Source organism: Elgaria multicarinata, chromosome 7 (genome assembly GCF_023053635.1).
Source record: "Elgaria multicarinata webbii isolate HBS135686 ecotype San Diego chromosome 7, rElgMul1.1.pri, whole genome shotgun sequence".
Lineage (NCBI taxonomy): Eukaryota > Metazoa > Chordata > Lepidosauria > Squamata > Anguidae > Elgaria > Elgaria multicarinata.
This window is the reverse complement of record NC_086177.1, coordinates 48,875,668-48,901,243: the sequence shown is the minus strand read 5'-3', so window position 1 is coordinate 48,901,243 and position 25,576 is coordinate 48,875,668. Positions and strand designations below refer to the sequence as shown.

Genomic DNA, 25,576 nt, shown 5'->3' with positions numbered 1-25,576 from the left:
GAGAGCAGGGAGAGATGATTTCCCCCTTTCCCCAGGATATTCCTCTACACTTCTAGCCCTCTTTTTCCATGGTCTCAGGATGACCTGAATCTGTGGAAAGTGTGGGCGGGTGTCACGGTTTGTCCTGGCTCCTCATGAGTAACCACGAGGACCCGGTCACAGGGAGGTGAGGTGGGGGGAGGGCGAGGTGTGTTTTTTTAAAAAAAACCTAACACCTCACCATTTGTGCTCCTTCTCTTTTAACAAACAAAAATGGCAGACATGATGTCGTGTGCCGCGTGTAAACCAGGGTGATGAGATCACCTCCCTCCAACCCCCTAGCCTAGCTGAGGCCTATGAAAGCAGTATATATAGTGTGTAATGTGCACCAATAGTTATCAGTGCACTTCAATACCACTATAAAGCAGTAGTGAAAATCTAGCCCAGGTCTCCTACCCTGCCCTAGAGGGAACACCAGCATATCATACAATAACAATCATACTGGCTTGGATTAGGCAGTACCTTAAAGCTTTATTAATTAAGTTTTGGGGATAGGACTTCTTTTTCCATAAGGAAACATTGATATGGAAAGTCTGAAAATGCACTGCTTTAGATAATAACAAAGGGGTCCCTACTAACCTGCATATTGAATTAAAGAGTCAACATCATCTCCTTGTGTAAATTATGGTGTTTTTTTTAACCTGTGAATGTGGTGTGATGCAAAAGGAACCAAAATGTCTGCAGAACATCTTTTCTAATGCCCTTTCCTGTCTTTAAATGTCTCATTGGCTCAACCTATTGTATTTTCACCATTTGCTTTGTAGAGCAGTAAAATTCTTCCTTTGTCAATGTTTAATGTCATAGAAGCCATTTTACTTCTGTTTCCAGAGCAAAGGTTTCCCATAAAAAGAGTGTATCATAAATGAAGTTAATGCATAATAATGAACACTGTCTTTTCTGGCACACTTTCCTTTTTATTGACATAGTTTTCTGCTACTTTTATTTTAAATGTTAAAAAGCAGTAAAAGGAGTGGATTTCCAATCCATATCATAATGTGAACTGGAAATGAAATGCACAGAAATGCAGCAAAAGGAGAAACTGTTTGATATTGTTATGTGTTCCCCCATTTCCTTAAGGTCGAAAGCAGACATTGCTTTAAAGATGTAGCTAGCAGCTATGGCTTTTTTATTTTACTTGAGGGTAAGTATCAGGGTCCTGATCTGGGTTAGGACCCTAGTTTGAGGGTTGGGGTTAACCCTCTATTACCCCCCCCCCCCAGAGACATATGATGTTTTGTAATATTTACAAATGTACATCAAAACGTAGATGGAGACAAACAACTTAAAGGACTACTAAACAAATCAAATCCACATCCCCAGAGAGAAATACCTGCACCCTAATAGGTACATGCAGTCTTTAGATGGGTGAATCCATCTAATGCTGCTTTGGGTCACATTTCCATGTGCATGCACATACATCTATGCCATCCCACTTCTACACTGATCTGTAATAATAAAAAAATCTTTTTAAACCAAGTGTTATTGTAAAACCGTTTTTGCCCAAAATACCATTTCAAAACACGTTTTTGCTCAGAACACACACTTCTAAACATATTTACACTCAAAATACACATTTTGAGATGTACTTTGATGGATGGATGAGTCACCTTCTCTGGGATCTGATTGGTTTCTCTACTTTGAACACTACTTTCTAAGTCTATTCTAACAAATGTTCCCTAAGCACACCTTACATTGAAGAACCTACACAGAAGTAGACCTGCAACGTAGGCTGGATCTACACTATTGCTTTAAAGCACTTTATATCAGTTTTCACAACTGTATATGGAGTGTGTTCTGGGCCCCAACAGTTGTCCAAACTGTTATGTGCTTTAAAGCAGTAGTGGAGATCCTGCCATGGTCCTCCCATGACATAGTTGTCTACTCTCACCTGCATAATGTCCTCAGATTTTATTCTTTTATCATTTACCACTACTTTTCTGAGGGAAAAACAACAACATAGGGAATAAAGTATCCCCAGAATCTGTTGATTTTGCCATTGGGGTGCCTTTATGTCACCAAAAAAACCAGTGTTTTGGAGGGGCCTTGCTAGATGACGGAGTAGCCTGGTGCGAGCCCTGGACCAGCCCTGTGCGACAAGATGACGCACAGGGGATCCCTGGTTCAGGCTTAGCCCGAGACCGCGGCCATGTAGCCCGTTCCACCACTTTTCCCAGCTACCACTTTTACTCGTGAGTAGCCAGGAAAACTGGCGGGTGGCACACAGCGCTCCATAGGAGTGCTGCGGCCATCAGGGCAGGGTGGGGAGATGGGGGGGGGAAACCGGAGCCAGGGGAGGTTGGGGGGGGGAAACTGGGGCCAGGGCGATTGGGGAAAACCGGAGCCAGGGTGATGGGAAGGATCGGAGATTGCGGGGGATGGGGGGATCGGAGATCGCGGGGGATGGGGGGATCGGGGATCGGAGATTGCAGGGGATGGGGGATCGTGGGCTGGCGGGTGGGGGTTATCGTAGTCAGGGGGAAATCGGGGGCAGGGAGGAGCAGGGAACCCCCTTTTTAAAAAACAAACAAACAACCTACCTTTATTGTTGGTGTGCTCCTGTGCACATGGCCCCTTTAAGGAAGAAACAAAATGGCCAATGTGGTGGGGCTTTCCTTTACCCCGTCGTGTTGACATGTGGATAGGCGCGACAGCCCGCATTATTTCTAGCGTGGGCTGGTCCCTCCACATGCCCGGATTTTAAGGTAGGTCTAGCAAGGCCCGAGGTCCAAAATGTCCCCATGGTTTTTTCCAAAGAAAACTGGTCTATGGAAGCAGGCTTAACTTCCTGACTGGGTGTCAGTAGCAGGTTGCCACAAACAATGGGATTTCATTTGGGAACTCTTAACTCACCACAGAGAGATTTCTTGTTTGGTTAGAGTAATTATCCTACACAACCAAAAAAGGTTAATTCTTAATCATAATAACATTTTACTTAAAGTTTTGCCTTGATGTTTACGATACTTTTCTAATATTTTAAGTTTAAAACATACTCCCACGGGCACATTTCTGGTTGTAGGCCATACTACCCACCCATGCCAGATACATTGGGAAATGGCTTGGGCTAGTAAAATGCCTCTCTGCTTCACCCCAAACACATGTGTGTGTGTATGTGTGTGTGCATGTTAATAAATAGTCAGCTAAATAAATAAATATGTTAATGGTTATTTATTGCCTGACAAAGAAGATGGCAAGCCAACTTTCATAACAATATACCTTGCTTCATGACAATGATTTGTGGCTATAATATCACAGGCTTCCTGTTGGTATTCTAGAAAACACTAAATGAGAAAATGGCATGGTAGTTGGCATTCTTGCTTTATAATCATTTCATGTACTCCAGAATGGATGTGCAAGCCCAGTTAATGCTGAAGTTCTCATTATACATTTAAAAACCTAATTTCTTTGCATGAAAAGCTTCATGTTGGTGTAATTTCATTCCCTCCTTACATCCTGAATGTTTCATGTAGCAAATGAAATGTCCAATAATAATACACAGATAAGTGAGGTTAGCTAATTTATTCTTCCTGTGACATGATGTCTCTCTGATGCATAATCCAGAAGAAAGATCAATGCCATGGCATTGAGTTCAAATTATCTTTAAAAAGGTCAAAAATCAAAATGGACCTTTCACCAAATTTATTTTTTCTTTTCGTATTGGATATCAAGCTTTCCTCTTTCTATATTATATATATTATACATAGCTACTGACATGCTTATTAGTGAATCATTTTCCCCCACCCCTGCCAATATTTCCAGCCTATATTCTTTATTTAACTTTGTATCTTATCTATGCGCTCCCTGGTGTTGCAACGCATCCCATTTTTAACATTGGCAAATGCCATTAAAACACTGTTTATCTCCTCTTCCAGATCATTACTGTAGGTGTTATAAACAACGTGAATCCTGTTTTGCCCCAGGGAGCATTTTCCTCCATTTGATATATCAAAGTTTATCATCTTTATTTATGATCCTTCAGCTACTTTTCAATTCCTCAACAAACTGGGTAGGTATAATCCTCAAGAATTTAGAATATCCTACTGCTGCCTTATTTATCTTGAGGATTTGTTATTTGTTTTGTTTTCCTTTCCCTGGTGTTCAATGCTAGATTTTCATTAACTACAGATAAAGAACTAATTAGCTGGTAAATTCGCTAGTTCTTTTGAATGCCACCAAAAGTATGGGTTCCTCCATTGTTCAATTTGGTGCTGCTCTGGCTGTTCTTATGATGTCTGTAACCACCTGCACCTTCATCAATATAGAGGATAACTAAATTTAAGTTGATCCTGCCCTGCTTACTCCTAAATTCCATAACCAGTACTCAGTTGTGGTTACTAGCTCACCTGTCCCATCAGATGAACAGTGAGATGTCTTTCATGGTAGAGGAGGGGAAATGGACTGTGATCAATTCAAAGAGAGGCCATTCTAGAGGGAAAAGAAGGGAATCAGGGAAGTAAGAAGACCATGAAAAGAAATGAGATTTGGAGCAAGAGGACAGGTGAGTGTCACAATATTTGAATAGGTATCCCGGACAGTGTCAGGTGATCAAGCTTTCACAGCAAGCACAGATTCATTAGGGCCTCTGGCAGTTGCTGGAATTCTTAAGGTGGAACTTGGGCAATGATATCCCACTCAAGCAGTCCTCTTCTGCTTGTGCAATTAGGGGCTCTTCTGGGGTTCTTTATAGATGCCAAGTATGAGCTCTTCTACTGAGCTATGACCAAACAACCCCTACGAATAATAGGGCCAATTCTCCCTATAGATGATACTAGTGCACAAATAAAATTGGAATCAGATGTATTGCAATATATTCCAATACATATGATTCCAATGTATTGCAAAAACAAACAAACAAACAAAAAACACCCTGGTTTTTTTAAGGTTGCAGATTAACACAGAACAAAATCATGGATGAACACAGACCCAAAATAGACTGCTTCATCCATGCCTAGTCTGGTAATCTGAAAATACATGCACAGGTGCATTGAAATGTAAGCGAACAGACAATCCAAGAGATTGTGATTCCTTATCCTGCAGGATTCCCAATCCTATGGAGTTCCTACATGTGTAGAGCCGTATGAACATAGGCACCCTTTTCAAATAGCCTGCTGGATGTGTGTGGGCATTGGGTGGCAGAGAGTGCAGGGCATGATAACTTTACCTGACAAGTTCTTAGTGAAATTATTGTGGTGTCTAAACTCTTCCACTGCTTTTTGTTTATTATTTGATAGAAGCTGAAATAAAGGCTGCCTCTTGTTTTATACTTTGAATTGTCTTAATTTTGTAAACTGCCCAGAGAGCTTCGGCTATTGGGCAGTATAGAAATGCAATAAATAAATAAATAAATAAATAAATAAAGGGCAGTGAATTTAGTGTCTGTTGTCTAAGGTATTCTTGGGTCTCCTTGCCAATTCTCACTTGAAAGTACCGTATTTCTTCGATTCTAAGACACACTTTTTTCCCTAAATAAACAGCTCTAAAAATGGGGTGCGCCTTAGAATCGATGGCGTCTTAGAATCGAAGAAATATGGTATGACTGTAAGTGTAATTGTTGATACTTGGGTATCAGGTATGTATCACTGATACAAAGTTTTATTCTTCAACTATACATAAAAGCTCCAGGAATTGCTAGACATCATGCTATATAAATTTTAATAAAGGATGCTGGGGGGAGTTGCAAACTGTAGTGTCCACTGCTTTTCTCTTGGCACTTCCACATCGAACAGAAAGTACAGGAAGCAGTACAACTCAATGTACCATGCTGCATAGGACTTTGTGGGCCATTCCTTTGATTTCCTCTGGCTACAGGTTGGGCAACACAGCCCGTGCTTTCAAAAATCAAATGCACTGGTTTGATTTGTCAGAGCTCTAAAAGGTGAAAGGTATGCACATGCCCTCATATCCTATATTCTGGTTTTAAAAGAACCTAGAAAAATGTTTGCAAGCTGAAAAGATAATATATCTTCATTTAATTTCATCCTCATAACAACCCAAAGAGGTAGGTTAAGCTGAGAGAGTGTGATGCATCCAAAAGGCTTTGGGTAACTTCCAGGATTGAAGAAAGATTGTGTCTATGGCTGAATCCAGTGCTCTAACTACTACACTACTAGCACCAAGCAGTGGTGGGTTTGGTGCATTGCAAACTTCCTGTCTAAGGGCAAAGTGAGATATTACTTAGGAGATCCATGATTGCATCTCTCCCTATAATTTTCTTTTCCTGAAATAGTCACAGGGTCTGAGGTTGGACTTAGATTAGTGCTACAAGAAAGGGAGATCTAGCACTTTCTCACAGCCCTCAAACCAAACTGCCTCCTCCAGGATTGCTATTAGCCACAGAGAACCAAATATATAGGTTCAAAAGTGCCTTCTCTTGCTTCCTTTAGATCCTTAAAGCAGAACAAAATTATAGGAGTATTTTACTGTTACCATTTATCACCCTCCCCTGCAAAAGCAACCCCCCTCAAAGGGTCCCTTAATGGACTTTGGAACAGCCCTAGAAAACCATGTGTTAAATTCCAATCATAGAATGTCTAGTTTGGCCATAAGAACTTCAGTAATAGAGAAAGCTGGCTTAGAAGTTCTATGGATTCCCATCTATGAAGGTTTTCAAGAAAAATCTGGGTACCAGAGATGCTTTTGGCACAGGTTATTTTGTTTCAAGGCAATAGATTGAATTAGATTACCAGTACAGCCCCCCTTCCAATTCTAATATACTGAAGTTGAAATGACAGGCAAAGTGTCCCTCTACTGCACCTTTTCACTTAGCCTATATTCTTTCTTTCTTTTTCTTTCTTTAATCTTGCAAAGTAATTGGTGTTTGCAATTCATTTTGCTTTTTCTCTTTTGCTTCACTTGAGATTTCTTGGCTGGTGGGAAAAGAAGAGGAGCTAATTGACTGATTTTCCTTATCTCAAGTGCCAGTTTTCAGGTATTGAAATGTTTCAGTAGATTACATGATGCTGGCACTATAAAATAAACACCTAATAGAAGCATGGTAAATAAATAAGAGGCAGGACTCTCTGTTCACCGGATGGCATTTGAATGCGTTTGATGATTTTTATATCACAATGTTTTGTGCAGATCAACCATACAGATAAAGTGACAGAGAATAATCATTCAGAGCCAATTTTATACAGGCTGCAGATTGTGCAAACAAAAATACAGTAGGGAAATTTAATTTGGAAGCGCAACACAATTCCTAAGAGATGAAATGGAATGGGATCATTTTCTGAAGAGCTGGATTAACATTAAAGTGTTTTATTATCATATTATCTAATGTTATACATAAAGTTTTATGTCCACCAGCTTAGCACTTTAAAGATCTTTAATACAGTGACAATAAAATTGAGTGCAGCAGCTAATTTTATAATCCATAATAAAAAAAAATCTGTGCTGGGAAATCAGTCATCTTTTAAGCTCTTAATAAAAGGGAAAATGCCCAGATGTGAATGGTATTTGGGTTTATGTAAAATGGTTGATTATCATATTTAACTTGAGTATTGATTCATACTTGAATCTGATCAAGTTTTATTCTTTCTCAGATTTTGTCAATGAGAAAATTAATTGGGAGTTTAACACATTTCTAAATAGTTTAATAAAAAGTCACACTTGACTGTGAGTAAGTGTTGGCTATTACAGAAATCCATGTTTTAACATTAATGAATTACATTAATTTGAATAAGATTTTTTTGAAAATAAATACTTTCATTTCAATTTTAAACTATATGTAGCACATAAACAACAGTCAAATCTCAAATGATGTACACATCTGGATTTGAGCAAATATTCAAATATAGAAAAAAAGCCCTGGACAACTGTGGAAAAGAAAATGGCTATCATGAGTGATTCAGGGATTTGTCATATAGAAGGACAAGTCCTGCTGAAGAAGAATCAACATGACTTCTGTAAAGGCATGCCCTATCTCATTAATCTTTTAGAGCTCTTTGAGAGTATAAGCAAACATGTGGATAGGGATGATCTATTAAACACTGTTTATTTGGACTTTTGTCCAAGTAATACTTTTGACAGAATATCTAACCAATGACTCCAGAGCAAACTTAGCCATCATGGAATAACAGGAAAGGTTTTCTTATGGATCAGTAACTGGTTAAAGAATAGGAAACAGAGGGTAGGAATAACTGGACAGTTCTTCCAGCGAAGGGATGTAAACCTCAAGGTGTCCCAATGATCTGTATTGGGATTAGTGCATTTTAGCCTGTTCATAAATGATGTGGGATTGGGGTGAGCAGTGAGGTGGCCAAACAGTTTGTGAAGAGCTCCTAAAGGATCTCTCCAAACTGAGGGGGGGGGAAATGGCAACGTGGTTCAGTGTAAGCGATAAATGATCCATACTGGGGCAAAAAATGCTAACTTCATCTATACTCTGATGGGATTTGAGTTGGCAGTGACTGACCAGGAAAGTGATCTTGGGATTGTGGTGGATAGCTCAATGGAAATGTTGACCAAATGTGGAGCTGCTATGAAAAAACCAAATTCAACGTTCATTAGGAAAGGAATAAAAAAATAAAACCGCCAGTATCATATTGCTTTATACAAATCTATGATGCAACCATCGTTGAAATGCAGTATACAGTTCTGGTCACCACATCTTAAAAAGATATTGTAAATCTGGAAAATATTCAGAAAAGGACAACCAAAATAATCAAGGGCAGGAGCAGCTCCTCTATGATAAAAGACTACGATGTTTGGGGCTTTTTAGCTTAGAAAAATAGATGAGTAATGGGGGACATGATGAATGTGTTTAAAATTATGTCATAATACAAGTTCCTGAGAACATCCAATGAAGTTAAATGGTTGAAAATTCAGGACCGACAAAAGGAAGTACTTCATACAGCACATAGTTAAATTGTGTAATTCACTACCGTAAGATGTACTGATGGCCCCCAATTTCGACAGCTGACCTGAGAACAGAGCTTAATGCGAGATGTTAACTCAACAAAGGTTTGGGAGAAGACTGAAGGCTGTTTTACAAGTTGCAGCTGGATCTGCTTCTTCGTAGGTTATTATCAGGTCTTCCTGCATTGAGCAGGGGGTTGGACTCGATGGCCTTATAGGCCCCTTCCAACTCTACTATTCTTTGATTCTATGATTCATTCTCAAGAGTAGATCTTTGCTTCCAAGTAGACCCTTCCTACTGAATAAACTAGGATAGAATAAACTTTTTTTTTTTTGCAATTTCCCAGGTTCCCTGAAAACAAATTATAAATCTATCTTGGCTTATTTCCCACATTCATTTGCACAGTTTTTTTCATTTCATTCAAATAAGAGATAGGTCTCACTTGGTCCTTTGCCTCCAGTGTTCCAGAGAAATTTGTGATGAGGGAGTGGAGAGTCAAGAACCATGATGGGGCCAAAAAGAGGTTCTTGGGCAAGGCATTGCTGCAATGGGAGTCCCCAGGATGCCCCATGTCTTCTGTTCGAAGGCTGGGGATCCCACACACCCCTTTTCTGAAGAGGTTTACTTTCAGCTTGGGCTGGTCAGGAGCCTTTAAAATGGCTTTACAATGGGATTAGACAAATGCATGGTGAATCTCCATTCACCCAAACACCCAAAATATATACGTGAATTTCATACAACTGAATTTCTGCAAGCAATATATATTAGAATATAACTGTGATTATTGATTTGTAATCAACACGGATGTATAAATAATATGAAAGCTTACACTGTGCATAATATTTACAGGAATCTTGGTTTTTTGATGCATCTTATAATACAGATTTTCTTTTTCTAAAAATTGCCTCTGCCAGTGATCTGAGATCTGCATTTTACTAAGGACATAATTTTTAAATTCAATATCCCCATCCGTGGTAAGACACAGAAAATGATGCCTTAGCAACAGGTACACAAACCCACTACATTCTTATCTCAACATTTACTTCCAGCAGCATGGGTGAATGACCTCTTATTCCAACATGAGTTGTGTAACTTGTTGCAGTTAAACCACTGCATTTCCGGCAAACCATACAGTTTAAATAATAGAATGTGTGCCGTATTTCAAAATTGCTTGTCCTTGTCCTCTGTTTCACTGTGTTCAGATTTTCTACTTTCATACACTGAGAGCTACATTCTCTTTGGAAGCTAGCTATTGCCTCAGTAATGGGTACTGGATCTTTCCCATCATGTGAGCACAAGCTTTTCCTAAAATTTAGACCTTTTTTGCAGTGCCATGAAAACTTCCTGCTTGCTTAAAGTGGGACCCCAGTTCAAGAAGGTAATCAAATTTTTCATCCGGATCGGGTGAACTTGATCCCAGAGAGCTAAGAGAGCCAGCAGTTGACCCAGTTCCTTCAAAAGCATACATCTGAAGGGAATCATATGGGGGAACATCTGGATCACAGTTGGCTTCTTCTAGCTTTTGTGAAATGAATTCCCGGAACACGGCACTCTCAGGACCGACCTGCAGAGATTGCCTGTAAAGGCTCTGGATCTGTGTTGTGATGTTTCTTCGAGGCTTGTGCTCTCTTAGGACAGTTTGGTTCCTCAGTGCTGAAATATCGAATGCCTCAGTGTCCTGCTCTCCACCTCCTTCATCGTCATACTTCACAACATTTTCTCTGAATGCTTCTCCTTTCTCATGAAACAGAGGTGGCTTCGTCTCATGCTTCAAGGCCACGATAGCCAGAACGAACACTGGTCAGCAAATGAATGAAAAAGGGAATAGATTTAGAACTTCCCAAAGTGTCAAATTTGCAGATACTAATGCTGCTGCAAATTAATATCCATGAAATACAATTAGAACGCTTGACCAAGGTTTGAAGCCTTTAGAAAGTGCAAGTATATAAAAAAGAGGAAGAAGTGACTCTGGAGACAAGAAACACAGGAAAAGGGAAACTAAAGTTAAAGCCAGTCCTACCATGAAGCAGCCTGATGCAGGCACGTCAGGCAGCAGAATGTGGGAAGAGCGGCGAATTGCTCTTCCCCTCCTAGGGCCTGCTTCGTATTCCAGCTGGCCACCTGCATGGCTGGATAGCGAGCTGACCATGTAGGTCACCAGCAAGACTAAGTAGCTGCCAGCTGACTGCTCACTTCCCTGCCTGCTTGTGCAACAGACATGGGGCACCTGCATGAGGCTGGCTGAAGTGTTGTGATACTTCTGGGATGAGGCAGGAGAGTCTCTCACACCTCGTCTCATATGTTTTAATAATAATAATAAATTTATTTCTTACCCGCCTCTCCATTCTGATCGAGGTGGGGAACAACAGCAAATATAAAATACATAATATTTTGTATTTTGTGATACTTGAGAGTTCTGGGAGATGTGGAAAGGCGGGTCATGCATATGTGTACCAAAAAAAAAAAAAATGTAGTGAAGGAACAGGTGGGAGCAGCCGGCTGAGTTATCTGCCAGCAAATCTGGTGGGAGGGTAGGCAGCGGTAGCAGTAGTAGTGGTTGCAGAGGCGGAAGGTGCTTGCTTCAGGCATCAACCTGCCTTGGACCAGGCCTGGGTACATTAAGTCAGTGAACAACCAGAGATAAAGAAAGATTGGCCTTATGATCAGACTATGCCAGACAGTATAGTGACGTGTTATCTTATAGTTAAAATAGAAATGTGAACATGGCATGAGTGCAACAAAAAGGCTATGGTGATATATGTTAGGGGTGTACTCTCTGCCCCGGAATTATATGGTAACCATGAACATCTGCAGAGGATTTGATCCTCCAGAGTGGAGATTGGCTACTTCCAATCCCATCGATTAATATCAGAGCAGAGACCTGCCCAATCGGAGCTTCTAACATCTCTGAAATTCTCTGACTGTTTTTCAGGTGTTAATTTCCATTTTAAAAACTCCTAAAACTCAAAGCATGAATGGATCTGATTCAGTCTTGGCATGGCTAAAGCCCTCTTTAAAAGCTATCACCATGCCAAGTTGCATCTCTTTATCTTTAAAAATGAGGGAGCTGTAAGCATTTGATTAGTTTAAATTGACTAGAGCAGTTCTCTGAAAACCGGCTGTTCTCCAACGGGTAATCTGATGGGGCAGAATAAGGGGAGCCACTCCAAAATCAGGGCAGAGAATCGCCTCAGTGGAGCTCTGGCTTGAGTTTTGAGGCAGAGAAGATCCACTTTGCACACCCTCTAATATATGTTGCATGAAATGAAAAGCGACAACAACACCTTTCTTCTTACCCAATATTATTAGTATACAAGCCACCACAGCAACTAAAGCTTGTAGACTGATGCCCATTGAAAACAGGATGGCTCCATATCTGCATGACACCAGGTTAACTTCTTCATCACAGTCACACACGGTGACCGTTAGGGTGCTTGTGCTGGTGAGGGGTGGGACTCCATCGTCTGCAATGAGGATTGGCAAGGCAAAAAGAAACTGGTCTCGATGGTGGAAGCCATTTCTTGTGGTAACAATTCTGGCTGTGTTATCTAAAGACAAAAAACAAAACAAATCTGTTGCATTCACCATCTATGGGATTCTTCAACTAAATAATCTACTCATTCATCTTCAGTCTGTTTTATACTGTTACTGTGTTTCACAATACAGATCTCAATGCCGTGCAAGTGGACAACATTACCTATGAGCTAAAAATGCAAGTTCCCACACTATCTGTACTGGCTTAGCTGCAGACATTGGCATTCTCAACCCCAAAAGGACCTATGGCATAGGTGTATGGCAGAAATGGCTTCTGAAAGGCAAGGAAGAGCACTGAAAGAAAAGAAAGGACAATCGATGGCCCTTAGTATCATCTATGGCCCTTAGCATCAGTGCACATTAATGCAGTAAGAAGGCTGGTTAGTCCTTGAAAAGGTGAATATATATAGCAGAAGGCCCTCATGATGTGCTTTGTATGTTACTTCTTGTTTGCAGAAGCAGAAATTCTTGTTTGCAGCAGCTAAATTTTAATAAGTTCCAATTTCCCAGACATCTAGTTGCAAGCCTAGGGATGTTCCGGGCATCCATTTGGGGCTCGAGGCCCGGTGAAAAATCGCTGGCTCAGCCCCCTGGGTGCCAGTTCTCAGATCCTTGTGCTTGCCCAACTCAGCACGTGCTGAGTTGGGCAAGGGCACAGTTGCCTGATCCCTCACTGAGCTGCCATTGGTGTAAAAATGGCAGCTTGTCCTTTTTCATAAAGGCTCATTTGCACAAATGGTGGTCATAAAGGGGCATTTATGCAAGATTACAGTTGTAAATGGACCTACAACTTTAATCTTGCATAAATGATTGCTTTACAGCCACCATTTGCACAAATCACCTTTTAGGAAAAAGCTCAAGCTGCTATTTTTACGCAAATGCAGCTCAGTGAAGGATTGGGAGAGAAAGAACTTGAGATTTTAGAAAATGGAATGTGGAGGAAGGCAAAATTGACAGATTCACTTATCCCTAATATCACTTTATAATCCACAAATGAAGATAAATCCATAAATAAAAACAAGAATTTAGAGAGAATTGCCATTTTAACAGATGGGATTTTAGCATGCCACATTAGTTTTTACTGAATCATCATTCAAGTTCTTTATTTTTATTAATTGCTCAATTTCCTAACCTGATATAAACCAGCAGAGATTCAACCTGTCATATATCTGAACTTACCCTTTTTAAGCCAAGTAAACCCACTGTCAGAATATACTTCACAACACATCTGAATATTTGAGACTTATGTTTGTTTACTTTATAACCAGAAATTGAGCTGTAAGAATCTTGTAGTTTCTAGTCCAGCAGTGATCACAAATCCAGTTGTAAATAAGTCACTGACAGTGCCAACTTATACAAATCTACTCAGAAATAAGTCTCATTGAGTTCAGTGATGCTTATTCTCAAGTAAGTGGATATAGGATTGCAGCCAAAATTGTCTTCGAATGAAACTACTAATCAACTAATCAATACCTTTAAATCTAAGATTATGTTTTCTAGGATCATTAGACAGTATTTCCATAGTTTCTTTGTTGTAATCAAAATTTATTTCTAATTCCTCCTCATTCGCCTTTAAATCCCTAATCATTTTCTTTTCTGTTGAAGCTTTAACACAGCTTCTTGTACTGATATTTTGATTCTCTGCTTTTGTGACTTTCTCTGAGATGGTGTCCATAGTTTCTTCCATTCTTATATCCTTCCTGACTTCTCTTTTCACCTCTCTGGCATTTTATTTTACTAGTACCACATGTCTAGCTTGCCTTTTTTCTGGGTTTAGCTGCAAATTTCTTTGAAAAGAAGATAATTCCCTAGTTAAAATTGTTTCATCGCTATGGTGGGAGAGGGCTTTCTCTGTTGTGGCGCCCCGACTGTGGAATGCCTTCCCCTTGGAGGCCGGACTGGTGCCAATGCTGACTTTATTCCAGCACCATGTAAAGACATTGCTTTTTTTAACAAAGCCTATGAGGGCTGAATTCACCAAGCTTGCACAGTGTTTTAACTGTTTTAATTGGTTTTACTGCTTTGAAAGTCTATACTGGGTTTAGCTGGATTAATGGTTTAATTTGTTTTTAGCTGTGTATATGTATTGTTTTATATTATTATATAATTTTATTTGTATGCTGCCGTGAGATCCTAGTGATATAGGGCAGGATAAAATGTTTTAATAAATAAAAATAAAAACAAAATAAATTGCGTCTATAGGCAGATAAGCTCCTCCAGATTCTTCTCTCTCCTGAAGATCAGGATCTTTAGAGCCCATCCTGTCCCATTCCATTTTTTCAATAAAATGCAGTATAGTTTAACTTTTACTCAAATTCATAAGGGATAGATATCAATATAAACAGTATAAATCAATAAATTATTAAACCGTATAATCAATAAATTCAATAAATTTGTATAAATAAAAGGAAATGTTTGTCTGTATGTCCTTAATGGACTCGAAAACTGTACATCCAATTGTTACAAAACTTTCAGGTTTTGTTCTACTATCCGGGATGGTTTTTAGGCATCATGAACATTTTGTCTCCCATCTTGAAACAAAATGGTAGCCAATTAATTTTTTAAAAGGTTACTGCTTCAATGGAACTGTTTGTTTATATGTTGTGCAAGACCATGAAACCTAGACACCTGAAACTTGCCATGCAGACTAAGGGGTTGCTGTATAGAAAGTACTAAATGGAACAACTCAATCAAGAAAGGGAAAGAGACTGAGGGAAAAGGATGAAACATACCAATGGTGGTGAGCAGAATACAATAATGGGTGGAGTTAGTGTTAGTTAGTTAGTAGCTGCTGAGGCAGTTAGAGTTTTGGATGGGAGAGAGAGAGGCTGAGTTCGGATGACACATTAGGCACAGGAGGGTATAAAATAGCACACTCACCATGCATTAATGGGGGGTCCCCCCCACACGACATGTTGTCCCCTGTCATGCGGCTGAAAGTCCCAGCGTCCTTCCGGGCTGCCCATGTTCCAACCTCCCTCCTCCCTCAGTCTTCCTGGCCGCATCCAATCAGCCATTGTGAATTCTGCCAGCTGTCTAGGAGCAGCCAGGCTGTTTTCAGCCACTCCTGCCAGAGAACTCTATGGCCAATGGAATAGTGCACTCGATGGAGGGCGGGAGCATACTCTCAGTAGTGCGTGTGTTGTGTCCCCCCCATGACACAATTATCATGTTGTCCAAACCCAGCCAGAGAGGGAGAGGGAGAGGGAGAGGGAGAGGGAGAGGGAGAGGGAGAGGGAGGATTAGTTGAACTGGAGGTGGGAGCTGCCAGGGATGGTATTTAGTGAGATATTAGTTAGCTAATATTGAAAAAAAATGTTGAAATACAAGTACTGTTTGAAGCCAGGCTGAGTTACAGGCCTGCCCCCTCCCCTATGCTATGGGGCAAGTCATCTAAAGGGGGATGGAGTGGACAAACCACTTCCTCAGGGGGCTATGGGGTAGACCATGGCAGAGGCCATGCCTAGAGGTGCTAGTAGACATGTCTTCACTTAGCTGAGCCAGACACAATGTGTCCAACTCTGACAGCTATGAAAGTAGTATGAAAGCAGTATATAAAAGGCAGGAGCCACACTATTGCTTTATAGCAGTATTGAAGTGCACTGACAACTGTTGGGGCTCATTGACATATGCCATATACCACTTTCATACTGCTTTCATAATGCTATATTTTGCTTGGTGTAGATTAGGACTAAGGTTGCTGGAAGGCTTTTCTGTATCAACCTAAATACAATTCCAACCTGTGAGAAGCCAGGTACTTCTGCTAGTCTAAAATGAACTAACTAATTGAAGGACCTTGATAGCTTTTTTGATATACAAATATTAATCTTTTTCTTAATAAGCAACAATATATAGTTTATTCCTGGTGATTGATTGATATATATATATATATATCTATCTTCTCTACCCTATTTAACATTTCCCTCTATCTATTAGATTATTAGTAGACTTCATTCATTAATTTATCACTTAGTCTCCAAAAGAAGTTTCAAATAATGATACTTAACACTGAGTTTAAAACCAACAATGAGATACAAGATTAAATCCATTCTTGCTCCAGCTGCTTATTTCCAAAAGAAACCAGTCTCTTAGGCTGCAGTCTTATATGCACTACTTGGGAGTTAGTGTCATTAATTTTAAAAGGGCTCACTTCGGAGTGGACAGGCATAGGGCTGCATCGTTAATGACAAAGTCATCTTGGGCCACAGCTAGACCTAAGGTTTATCCTGGGATCATCCAGGGTTCGCCCCTGCCTGAGCACTGGATCCCCTGTGTGTCACCTAGATGAACAGGTTTGACCCCTGGACGATCCAGGGATAAACCTTAGGTCTAGCTATGGCCTCAGTCTGTAAACACATTTCCTGTTGCCTACAATTGATCTTTTAACTGCAATAATTTCTGTCCTTAGTCTTGCATCTTGCCAAAGCAGATAGAGCAGGTAGCAAGCTCCTCAAGCTGTGTCCCTCAAGGCACCCATTGTCTTTTACTCCTAAAATGCCAAACAACGGTCCTCTTCCAAATGGAAGGGGGCAGAATTGATCCACACATGTGGATCTAAGTCCCAGAAAAGCAAAGCTTTTCTTGCAAAGCTGTGGCAAGATTGCATGGGTGGAGAAGATAGTGGGCTCACCTACACCAAGGAGGATATTCCACTATGAAAGTGGTATGAAAGCAGTATATAAAAGGCAGGAGCCACACTACTGCTTTATAGCAGTATTGAAGTGCACTACAGGATCTACACTACTGCTTTATAGTGGTACTGAAGTGCACTGACAACTGTCGGGTCCCATGACACATCTACACCAAACAGGATATGACACCATGAAAGTGGTATGAAAGCGGTATATGGCATGTGCCAATGGGCCCCAACAGTTGTCAGTACACTTCAATACTGCTATAAAGCAGTAGTGTGGCTCTTGCCTTTTGTAATCTGCTTTCATAGTGGAATATCCTGCTTGGTGTAGATGAGCCCAGTGAGGATTCATTTGCTTCCCTCTGCTACTTAGCTCCCACTTAGTTGGTCTCTAGCACTAGCAGGCTTTTATTTATTAAACACTGCACATTCCTCTCCTTCCAAAAGTTTAGGGGGAACAATCTGCTCCACACAGCAGGTTCCGACTCCCAGGAAGTGAACCTGTCTATCTGTGGTGCCAGGTGAAGCCAGTTCTAACAATAACTCTGTAAGATAGCTCAGTAATATCTTCATAATTGGTTGAGTTGGGTATGAGGCTGAGGGAGAGTGGCTAGCTTAGGGTCATGCATTATTATGGGCCATGCTATGTACATTTGAAGTCTGAACCAAGAAACTTTCTATTCAGAATACAGTGAACTTTCCAAAAGTTAGCTGTATTGATTTATTCACCTAGCCAGAACATTCATATAATTAGCAAAGTCAATATGAGCGATGTATACTTTAGTTGAATTTGAAACAGCTCTTCTTCTAAGTCTCAGAAGGCTGCCTTTAAGTGGTCTTCTTTCCTGCAATTTCATCAGCTGTTGAACTTAGGTTTTCCCTTCAGATTACTTTCGATTGGTGTCCCCCTATACGATTCTTTCTCAGCCTCTGGGATCAATACGAATGCTGCATAACACTGCAGCACAGAAAAGTCATTCATATGATGTCATCAGCATATCGATGCAAACAGTGTAATGGGGCACACAAAACAAAGTTAAATAATTGTGAACTATGCCGTTGTCTTTAACTTTGTTTTAGCAGAACTCAATAAAAGTATGCGCTTTTATTAATATTAAATCTTGGTTTCATTTAAAAACCTGCCCTTCCGTTCTCTTTTCTAATATTACACAGCTTTTGGCAGTTTAACAGATAATGGGAAAGTTATTACTACTACAATCTGCCATATTTAGAAAGCAATTACTAAGAGATAAAATAGGCTTTTGTGATTATGTTCTGAGGGTTTGTTTGTTTTTTAAAAATAGACTACTATTACTGTAGATCCATAAAAGAATGGTGAAACAAGAATCTGCCAATTATGCTTAAGAACTTAGTGCCCTGTGAGGTGTTCCACCAAGATCAGTCTCCTGCTTTGAACAATAGCCATTCACACATGTATCCAGAAAAGCTACACATAGAGAATGAATGCAACAGGCCACCCATGTTTCCTCAGCATTTGGTATTCAGAAGTTTTAGTTTGTAGCTAGTTCTAGTTAGCTATCACAGCTAACAGCTGTTGACAAAACTATCCACCATAAGTCTTTTTTTAAAAAAAAGAAAAAGAAGAAGAAGGGGTGTGGAACATTTTTTCCTATTGAGTTTTGTATCCCCTTGGGGTACTATGTAAAGGGCCTCATGCCAGCAATGGGTGGGAACAGAGCAATTTCCCCAATTTTTTATCTTTATCTAACTGAGGCCTTAGCTCGACCTAAGGTTTATCCTGGGATCGTCCCGGGATCCCCTATATGTCATTTACATGAACAGGGATGACCCCGGGATGATCACGGGATAATCCTTAGGTCTAGCTAAGGCCTCAGACTTATTAGAATTAGTATACTAAGGAGGGTTTTTTCTCCCTTCTCTTTTATAATGCATCTGCATATAATGCATTCCCCATTTTGTTTGGTAAACCCTGCATTTGTTGTTACATGTGTATACATGCAAGTTCATATGAGCGTGTGAACAAGGATGCATGGCAATAGCATAGGGTACATTTAACAATTGTATAGAAAAGGGAATTTCAGCAGGTGTTGTTTGTAGGCATGCAGCACCTGGTGAATTTCCCTCTTCATCACAACAGTTAAAGCTGCAGGAGCCAACCAGATACAAAAGCTGGCAGAGCTCGTGAAGCTTTGACTGTTGTGATGAAGAGGGGATTTCACTAGGTGCTGCATACATACAAATAACACCTGCTGAAATGCAACCCGCCCACGGCAGTCGTGCAGCCCTCCTCACCACTGCCAAATTTAGCGCTGACAGAAAAATAGTAACAAGAAAAAAGGCAAGCAGAAAGAGTCCTCCATGTTGATGAGATAGGCGTAGGACAGTCTTCTATTTGAAGCAGGGGTGTCTGTTGCTAGAAAAGCCAGGTTTATTTTGGCTCAACGGAGTTTCGCAGTGTAAACGAATCACTTCGCATCTGTGAATGAAGCTGCGGGATGTTTCACAAACTCTGGAAAGCTTGGAGAAATTTGTAGGGGGGGGTCGAGAGGTTCTGCAATTCATGGCCAAATTTGTGCAAATTGCACAAATCTCGCTGTAAATTGTGCAAATTCGACCGTAATTTCCTCTAATTCAGCCATAATTTGCACAAATTGCCCAGACATTTGTTCAAATTGCAGAGACATCCAACCTCCCCTCTCCCCTGTGAACTGGCCCCACACTTTGCAGATTGAGTTGGTCACAGCAGCGAGAACCAAAACCAAGTCTAGCTAAGCCTAGGAAAACATATCAAGCTCCACTTTGCTCATTTGAAGCTGTTCTCTACTTGAAGAGGTGTGCAGTCCAAATCTTGGTTTAAAATCAAAGAATCTGGTTAGCACCTGGACAGGCAAACGGGTTCCCGAGTCAGCCATCTCCATTATGGTGAGATATATTGAATTTCTACTTAAATTATAGCTATTTCTAAATTTGCACCTATACATATCAATTTACATAGGCAAATGTTATATGCAAATTGTTGTGCTTTCCCCTCCCCTTTTTGGTAATCTGTAAGTGGCCACCCAAATCTACCAGGAAGCAGTTTGAGGCTCTCCCTATAGCTTCCTGCTGACTGCAAATCCTCAAATGCCTTGGGAGTGAGACAACATCCCATCCCATCACTCCCAAGGGATTTTAGGAAGTGCAGCTGGTTGGAAGCTGTGGAGGGAACCTCACACCAATGGTGTGGGCCTTTTTTTTTTTTAAGCAAGAAGATAATATCAGGCATCTCGTAAGATGAAGCAAGTGATACCCCCTACCAAAATCAGGAAATTTCGTGTCCCTCAAGAAAAGAGCAGAAAACTGGGGAAAGGTTGGGGTTCTTTTTGGAAACCGGGGAGGAGATTTTTGGCACAGCCTTCATTTGAAACAGATAGTAACTCTAACAATTACAGAAGCATTAATTTGTTAAAATAATAGTTCAAAAGTAGCATTCTGATACCTACTTTGATTATCTTCGACTAAAAAACTGGAGTTGTCTGTGAGTTCTTTGGGCAAATAGAAGGAAAAATTGTGACCTTCCATAGGATCATCTTTATCCACTGCACTGATGATCTGAATGAGCTAGAAAGAAAGCATTGACAAACAATATGTTTAGCACCAAACACTACTGGTTGCCTGTTACAATGCTCCACGATTGCATGCAAGCCATTCTATTCAATTAAGAAGGTTACCATTTTCCTCCTTGTCTCTGAAGGGCAGGAAATGTATTAGCTGCTGCTACAAACACGCATCACTTAACACAATCCTGTTGGGCTTGTTGATTTTCTAATGTCCTACAATTATGCCACTTGATTTTCTATTGATTGGAAGGAGATAAGCACTAAAGTCTTGGACTAATGCAAATGGCTTCTAGAATTGAAATGCAAAGGTTAAATAAAGTTTTCGAGAGCAAAAGAAAAAAGAAAAGAAAAGAATAATGTAGGAAGTATTCTGCCCTTCCTTTGTTCTCCAAGGTGAAAAGTATATCATTCTATATTTGAACACATCCTTCAATACAAAAACCTATTTCCTTCCAGCCCACAAACATCATAGGCATCACTCAAGTGATGTATTATAGTTGCCGTGACCGCAAGATTGTGACAAGTTCATGTGCTGAATTGTTGATTCTTTGAGATTGTAACAGATTGATTATGGGAACACTTGGTGGTGTTTTCAAAGAAACAAAATAGCCCACATTTCCAAACATGTCGAACCAGATTGTCATTTGTATGAGAAAAAAGTCAAAATTAGCATCTTCGCATTCAAAAATCATAGATTCTGTCATCTGAGAAAGAAACAAACCATGCTGCAGTTGTTATAATGAGCAGTCATTCCGCTTGCAAAGAGTAAATATTTGTTACCATTATCGGTTGATGCTTTTCAGCGAATCATACGTTATCAGTGACAACGTTCTTTATCTTGCTATTTCAGTTAAACATAATCTCTCCATTTCAATGCAATACCAATTCGTTTCTTTCATTAGGAGGGTAAGTCTTCTAAAGTGCTCTTTAATGGCCAATTATTTGGGGTTTAAAAATCTAGTCTTGCCAAGTACAGGGTCAGAGAAGCCCACAGACGGTCACAGGAATTTCTTTGTGATTATGGCACAAGCATAGTTCAGTTCAATGATGCTGCGGGCTAATGGAGCTTTTTAAGGAAATGCATTTTTATTTCCATTGCTAATAGCCTGATTCTTTCATCTGCTGTTATAGCGCTCAGGATGAGGTGCAAGTGTCTGCAACTCCCTGACAAAAATATCTGTTGTGGATATTACATCTATGACAGCCCTGGGTTATTGCACCAATCTAATAGGATTGCAACAGCTGGCCCTCTGACTCAGGTTTTCTACCACAAGTTGTCAGCTGTCTCTTTTAAGCAGCAGTTACTGTCCCTGACTTAACTTTGCATCAGATAACACTCGGTGCGAACAGAATGCGATCATGAGTTTTGGGGGTGGGAGTGGGATGAAGAGAAACCTCGTTTCCAGTTTGAAAGCAGAGGGCTGTTAATAGGAAGGAAGGGGTTTTAGCATGTAAAGATGTGTGTGTGTGTGGGGGGTGTAGTTGCTAAATGCTCCAGTTGCCCAAAACTTTGGCCTCTATTTTCATTTTCACACCACTATATATATTTTCATGCTAAGTCTCTAGCTTTTGTTTGATTGTGTAGCACAAACATAATCATAGGCCATAGCTAGATGGGGCGATATCCCGGGGATTGCCCCGGGATCGTCCCTGTGCATTCACATGATGCTCAGGGGATCTCAGGAGCAGGTAGAGATGATCTGTCCCTTTCCCCGGGATTATTATTATTATTATTATTATTATTATTATTATTATTATTAATTTATTTATTTATATAGCACCATCTATGTACATGGCGCTGTACAGAGATCTCACCCTACACTTCTAGCCTGCTTTTTCCATGGACTCAGGATGATCCCGAGACTGCAGAATGTGTGGGCAGGTGTTGCGCGTTATTCTGGTTCCTCGCGAGTAACCGTGAGGAGCCAGGCACGGGGCACAGAGCTCCTCGGGATCTCTGTGCCCATTGGGGGTAGGGTGGGGGACGTGTTTTTTTTTTTTTTAAAAAAAAAACAACTTATGGTTTTGGCACAAGTGATCATGCGCTCCTTCTCCTTTAAAAAACAAAAACTTGTGGCTGCAATGTCGTACACTGCGTGTAAACCAGGGCAACGATCTCGCAAACATAAAATCGCAAGATCGTCGCCCTACTACCCCCCTTGTCTAGCCATGGCCGTAACATCTGAATAGTGAGCCACATTATAAGCATTGTGATCAGAAAACCAGTTTACAGTACAGAAGCCTCTCTCTCTTCCCTTTTGCAAGAGAAATAATTGTGAGCAGAGATAAGATCACTGATGACACATTATCATAAATAATGTAAGTTTCATGTGTGAAAGCTGAGCTATCCATCAACACAAACCTATCTCTGTTTATTCAAATGGCCTATTGTGGTCAATGGGGCTCACTCACACAGTACTATGTTTCGGATTACAAACTTAGTTTTGCAACTATTTCATGACATTTCTTTTAACCCTCCTCCACCTGGGTGATCTCCAGGAATGTCCCCTTTCAAATTACCTGGCTCTGAAGAAGTGTCCCTCCAGCCAGTCATTTGGGCCTGTCAAGTCTCTGAAGGGCTATGCTGGCCATATTTTCCAGCCAATGTGGTGTGGTAATAGGCTGGGAGACCTGGCACCAAAGGGGTGCAAGGGACAGAAATGTGGAGATTGCAGACATGTTGGGGGGGGGGGAATGGGTGCAAGCTCAATATCTATCAAAACATGTCTGTGTACCTTGTAGAATTCTGTCCAGTTAAAAAGTGTATTTAGTATTTATATACAGCAAGATCCTTAATACTACTTCTACTACTAATAAAAGCAATAGCCCATTATTATTATTATTATTATTATTATTATTATTATTATTATTACTCTGCTAGAGTGTCAATTTTGCTCTCTTCCACATTTGATTTTTTTTTAAATCACTTTTTCATCCCATTTATGAAAAAAATTGAGAATTGTGTTAAATTCTAATCAAAAGATGAACCCAATGAAATTCTCAGCTACCTCTACACTGGGTAAGCCATAGTCTGAATTTGAAAAATAACAACAGTGTGCTAATTATATCTGAATCACAGTCTAAATTGCCTGCATGTTTTATGTTAAAGCAAAGGTAACATAGTTTGATATTGCTCTGAAAACCTGCATCTGTTGGTTTGTTGTTTGTGCTGAAATCTAATTGTCAAGAATTGTGTTATATCAAGGCTCATTAATCTGAAAACTGTAATAATCTACAAGACAGTAGGGAAGATGACTAACTGGGGAGCTTGCCTGTTAATTGCTTACACAGAAAATGTGTTAGCATAGAAATTCAGTTATTAAAGCAAGGCCTTTCCTACCATTATGGAGAGAGAGAGATGGGTGCTTCAGGCAGTAAATTTTGGGTGGCATGAACGGGCTCAAAATCATTAGGGGAGAGATGGATTTTTGTTTTTGTGTTTTTCTTCAGGTGCAAAAATAACATTACTAGGGTGACCATATGGAAAAGAGGATAGGGCTCCTGCATCTTTAACAGTTGTATTGAAAGGGGAATTTCAGCAGGTGTCACTTGTATGGAGGTAGCACCTTGTGAAATTCCCTCTTCATCCTAACAGTTAAAGCTTCAGGAGCCCCGCCCTCTTTATATCTGGTCACACAAGGCAGGGCTTCTACAGCTTTAACTGTTGGGATAAAGAGGGAATTTTGCCAGGTGCTGCATGCATGCAATTAACACCTGCAAAAATTCCCTTTTCTATACAACTGGTAAAGATACAGGAGCCCTGTTCTCCTTTCCATATGCCCAGCCTAACTTTACCAGCCTTGGGTACTATGGGGTAATCTGATTTGGATGGGGGATTGCTGTTCTACTCAGGCAACAAAATGTTTTGGGCCAGGCCTGTCTTAAAAACACCCTCCATGTTACATGGCCCATGTTGAAAGTAGCCTAGGTCTGCCTCTTAAGAGCCCTGAGGGAAGCCTTCAGGTCCAACATGAGTTCTCCTGCTAGAACTTACGCTGCTACTGCACAATCCCAGCTTGCAGACTTGCTGTGCACAGGCGTCTCCTTCTCCCTCCCCAGGACAGAGAAGGAGCACCCCCGCCCCTGTACATAAATAGGTTCTTCCCCTCCCTGGAAGGGAGAAAGAGACACTCCCTCACAGTGACCCCGCCACTGTGCACCAATGGCTCCTTTTCCCTCTTGGGACCTGAGAGGGGAAAGGAGCCATTTAGTGATGCCGCCACTGCTGTGCATAAATGTGTTCTTTCCCCTCTTGGGCCCTGAGAATAATTCACTGCACCTGTGATTTCTGGTGGGGAGCCCACAGTTTGGCTCACTAACAGAAGCTGAGCTGGGTGCTAGGGGAGAAATCCCTCGAACCCCAAGAGGGCTGGATTTCCCCACACTGGACAACTTGGGGGGGAGGGAGGGGGAGGGAGGGAATGACAACTCTGCCATACTTCTCAGCAGCTGTACATTTGGAATTGGTGAAAACAGGGCCCTAGATGCACATGTTAGGAAACTCAAGATAATAAGGGTATTAAGGGTAAAAAGTCTATGTAATGGTTGTAGCTTTGCATGGCCCCTTTCTCACTAATGACGAAAGTGAGGTCATGTAGTGCTTCAGTTTAAGGGATTAAACAGAAAGGATGAACAGCTGAGCCTGGGAGTGTTTGGTGAGTGGCCTTTCACGGGAACAGGCAGAAGCTAGCTGAAGGCCCATGCAGCTGACAACAATCCTCAATCACCACACTCCCCATAAAAGACTAGCCAGAACACAGAAGCAGTGCTGGAAGCAACTATTGTTCTTTGTTGCTTGCATACCAGGTCATTGATCGTGCCTGGCCTTATCCTGATCTTGGACTGGACCCTGACTATGCTTTGATGCTTTCCTGATTCCAGTATTGTTGACCTGACTTTGGACAGATACTTCAGCTTTTGACCACTGATTGTTAA

At 40.7% G+C, this 25,576-nt stretch overlaps 1 protein-coding gene across 1 annotated transcript in view; it reads right to left on the bottom strand.

The window, feature by feature from the left end:
- Positions 1–10,196: 10,196 nt before the first annotated feature.
- Positions 10,197–25,576, bottom strand: part of LOC134401088 (cadherin-19-like) — an 89,953-nt gene continuing 74,573 nt past the window's right edge. The window contains exons 10-12 of the mRNA XM_063129805.1: positions 20,525–20,642; positions 12,190–12,441; positions 10,197–10,690 (exon numbers count right to left, since the gene is read on the bottom strand). Coding sequence (XP_062985875.1) covers positions 10,206–10,690; positions 12,190–12,441; positions 20,525–20,642 — 855 coding nt within the window. The 3' untranslated portion in view covers positions 10,197–10,205. The remainder of the gene's footprint in view (positions 10,691–12,189; positions 12,442–20,524; positions 20,643–25,576) is intronic.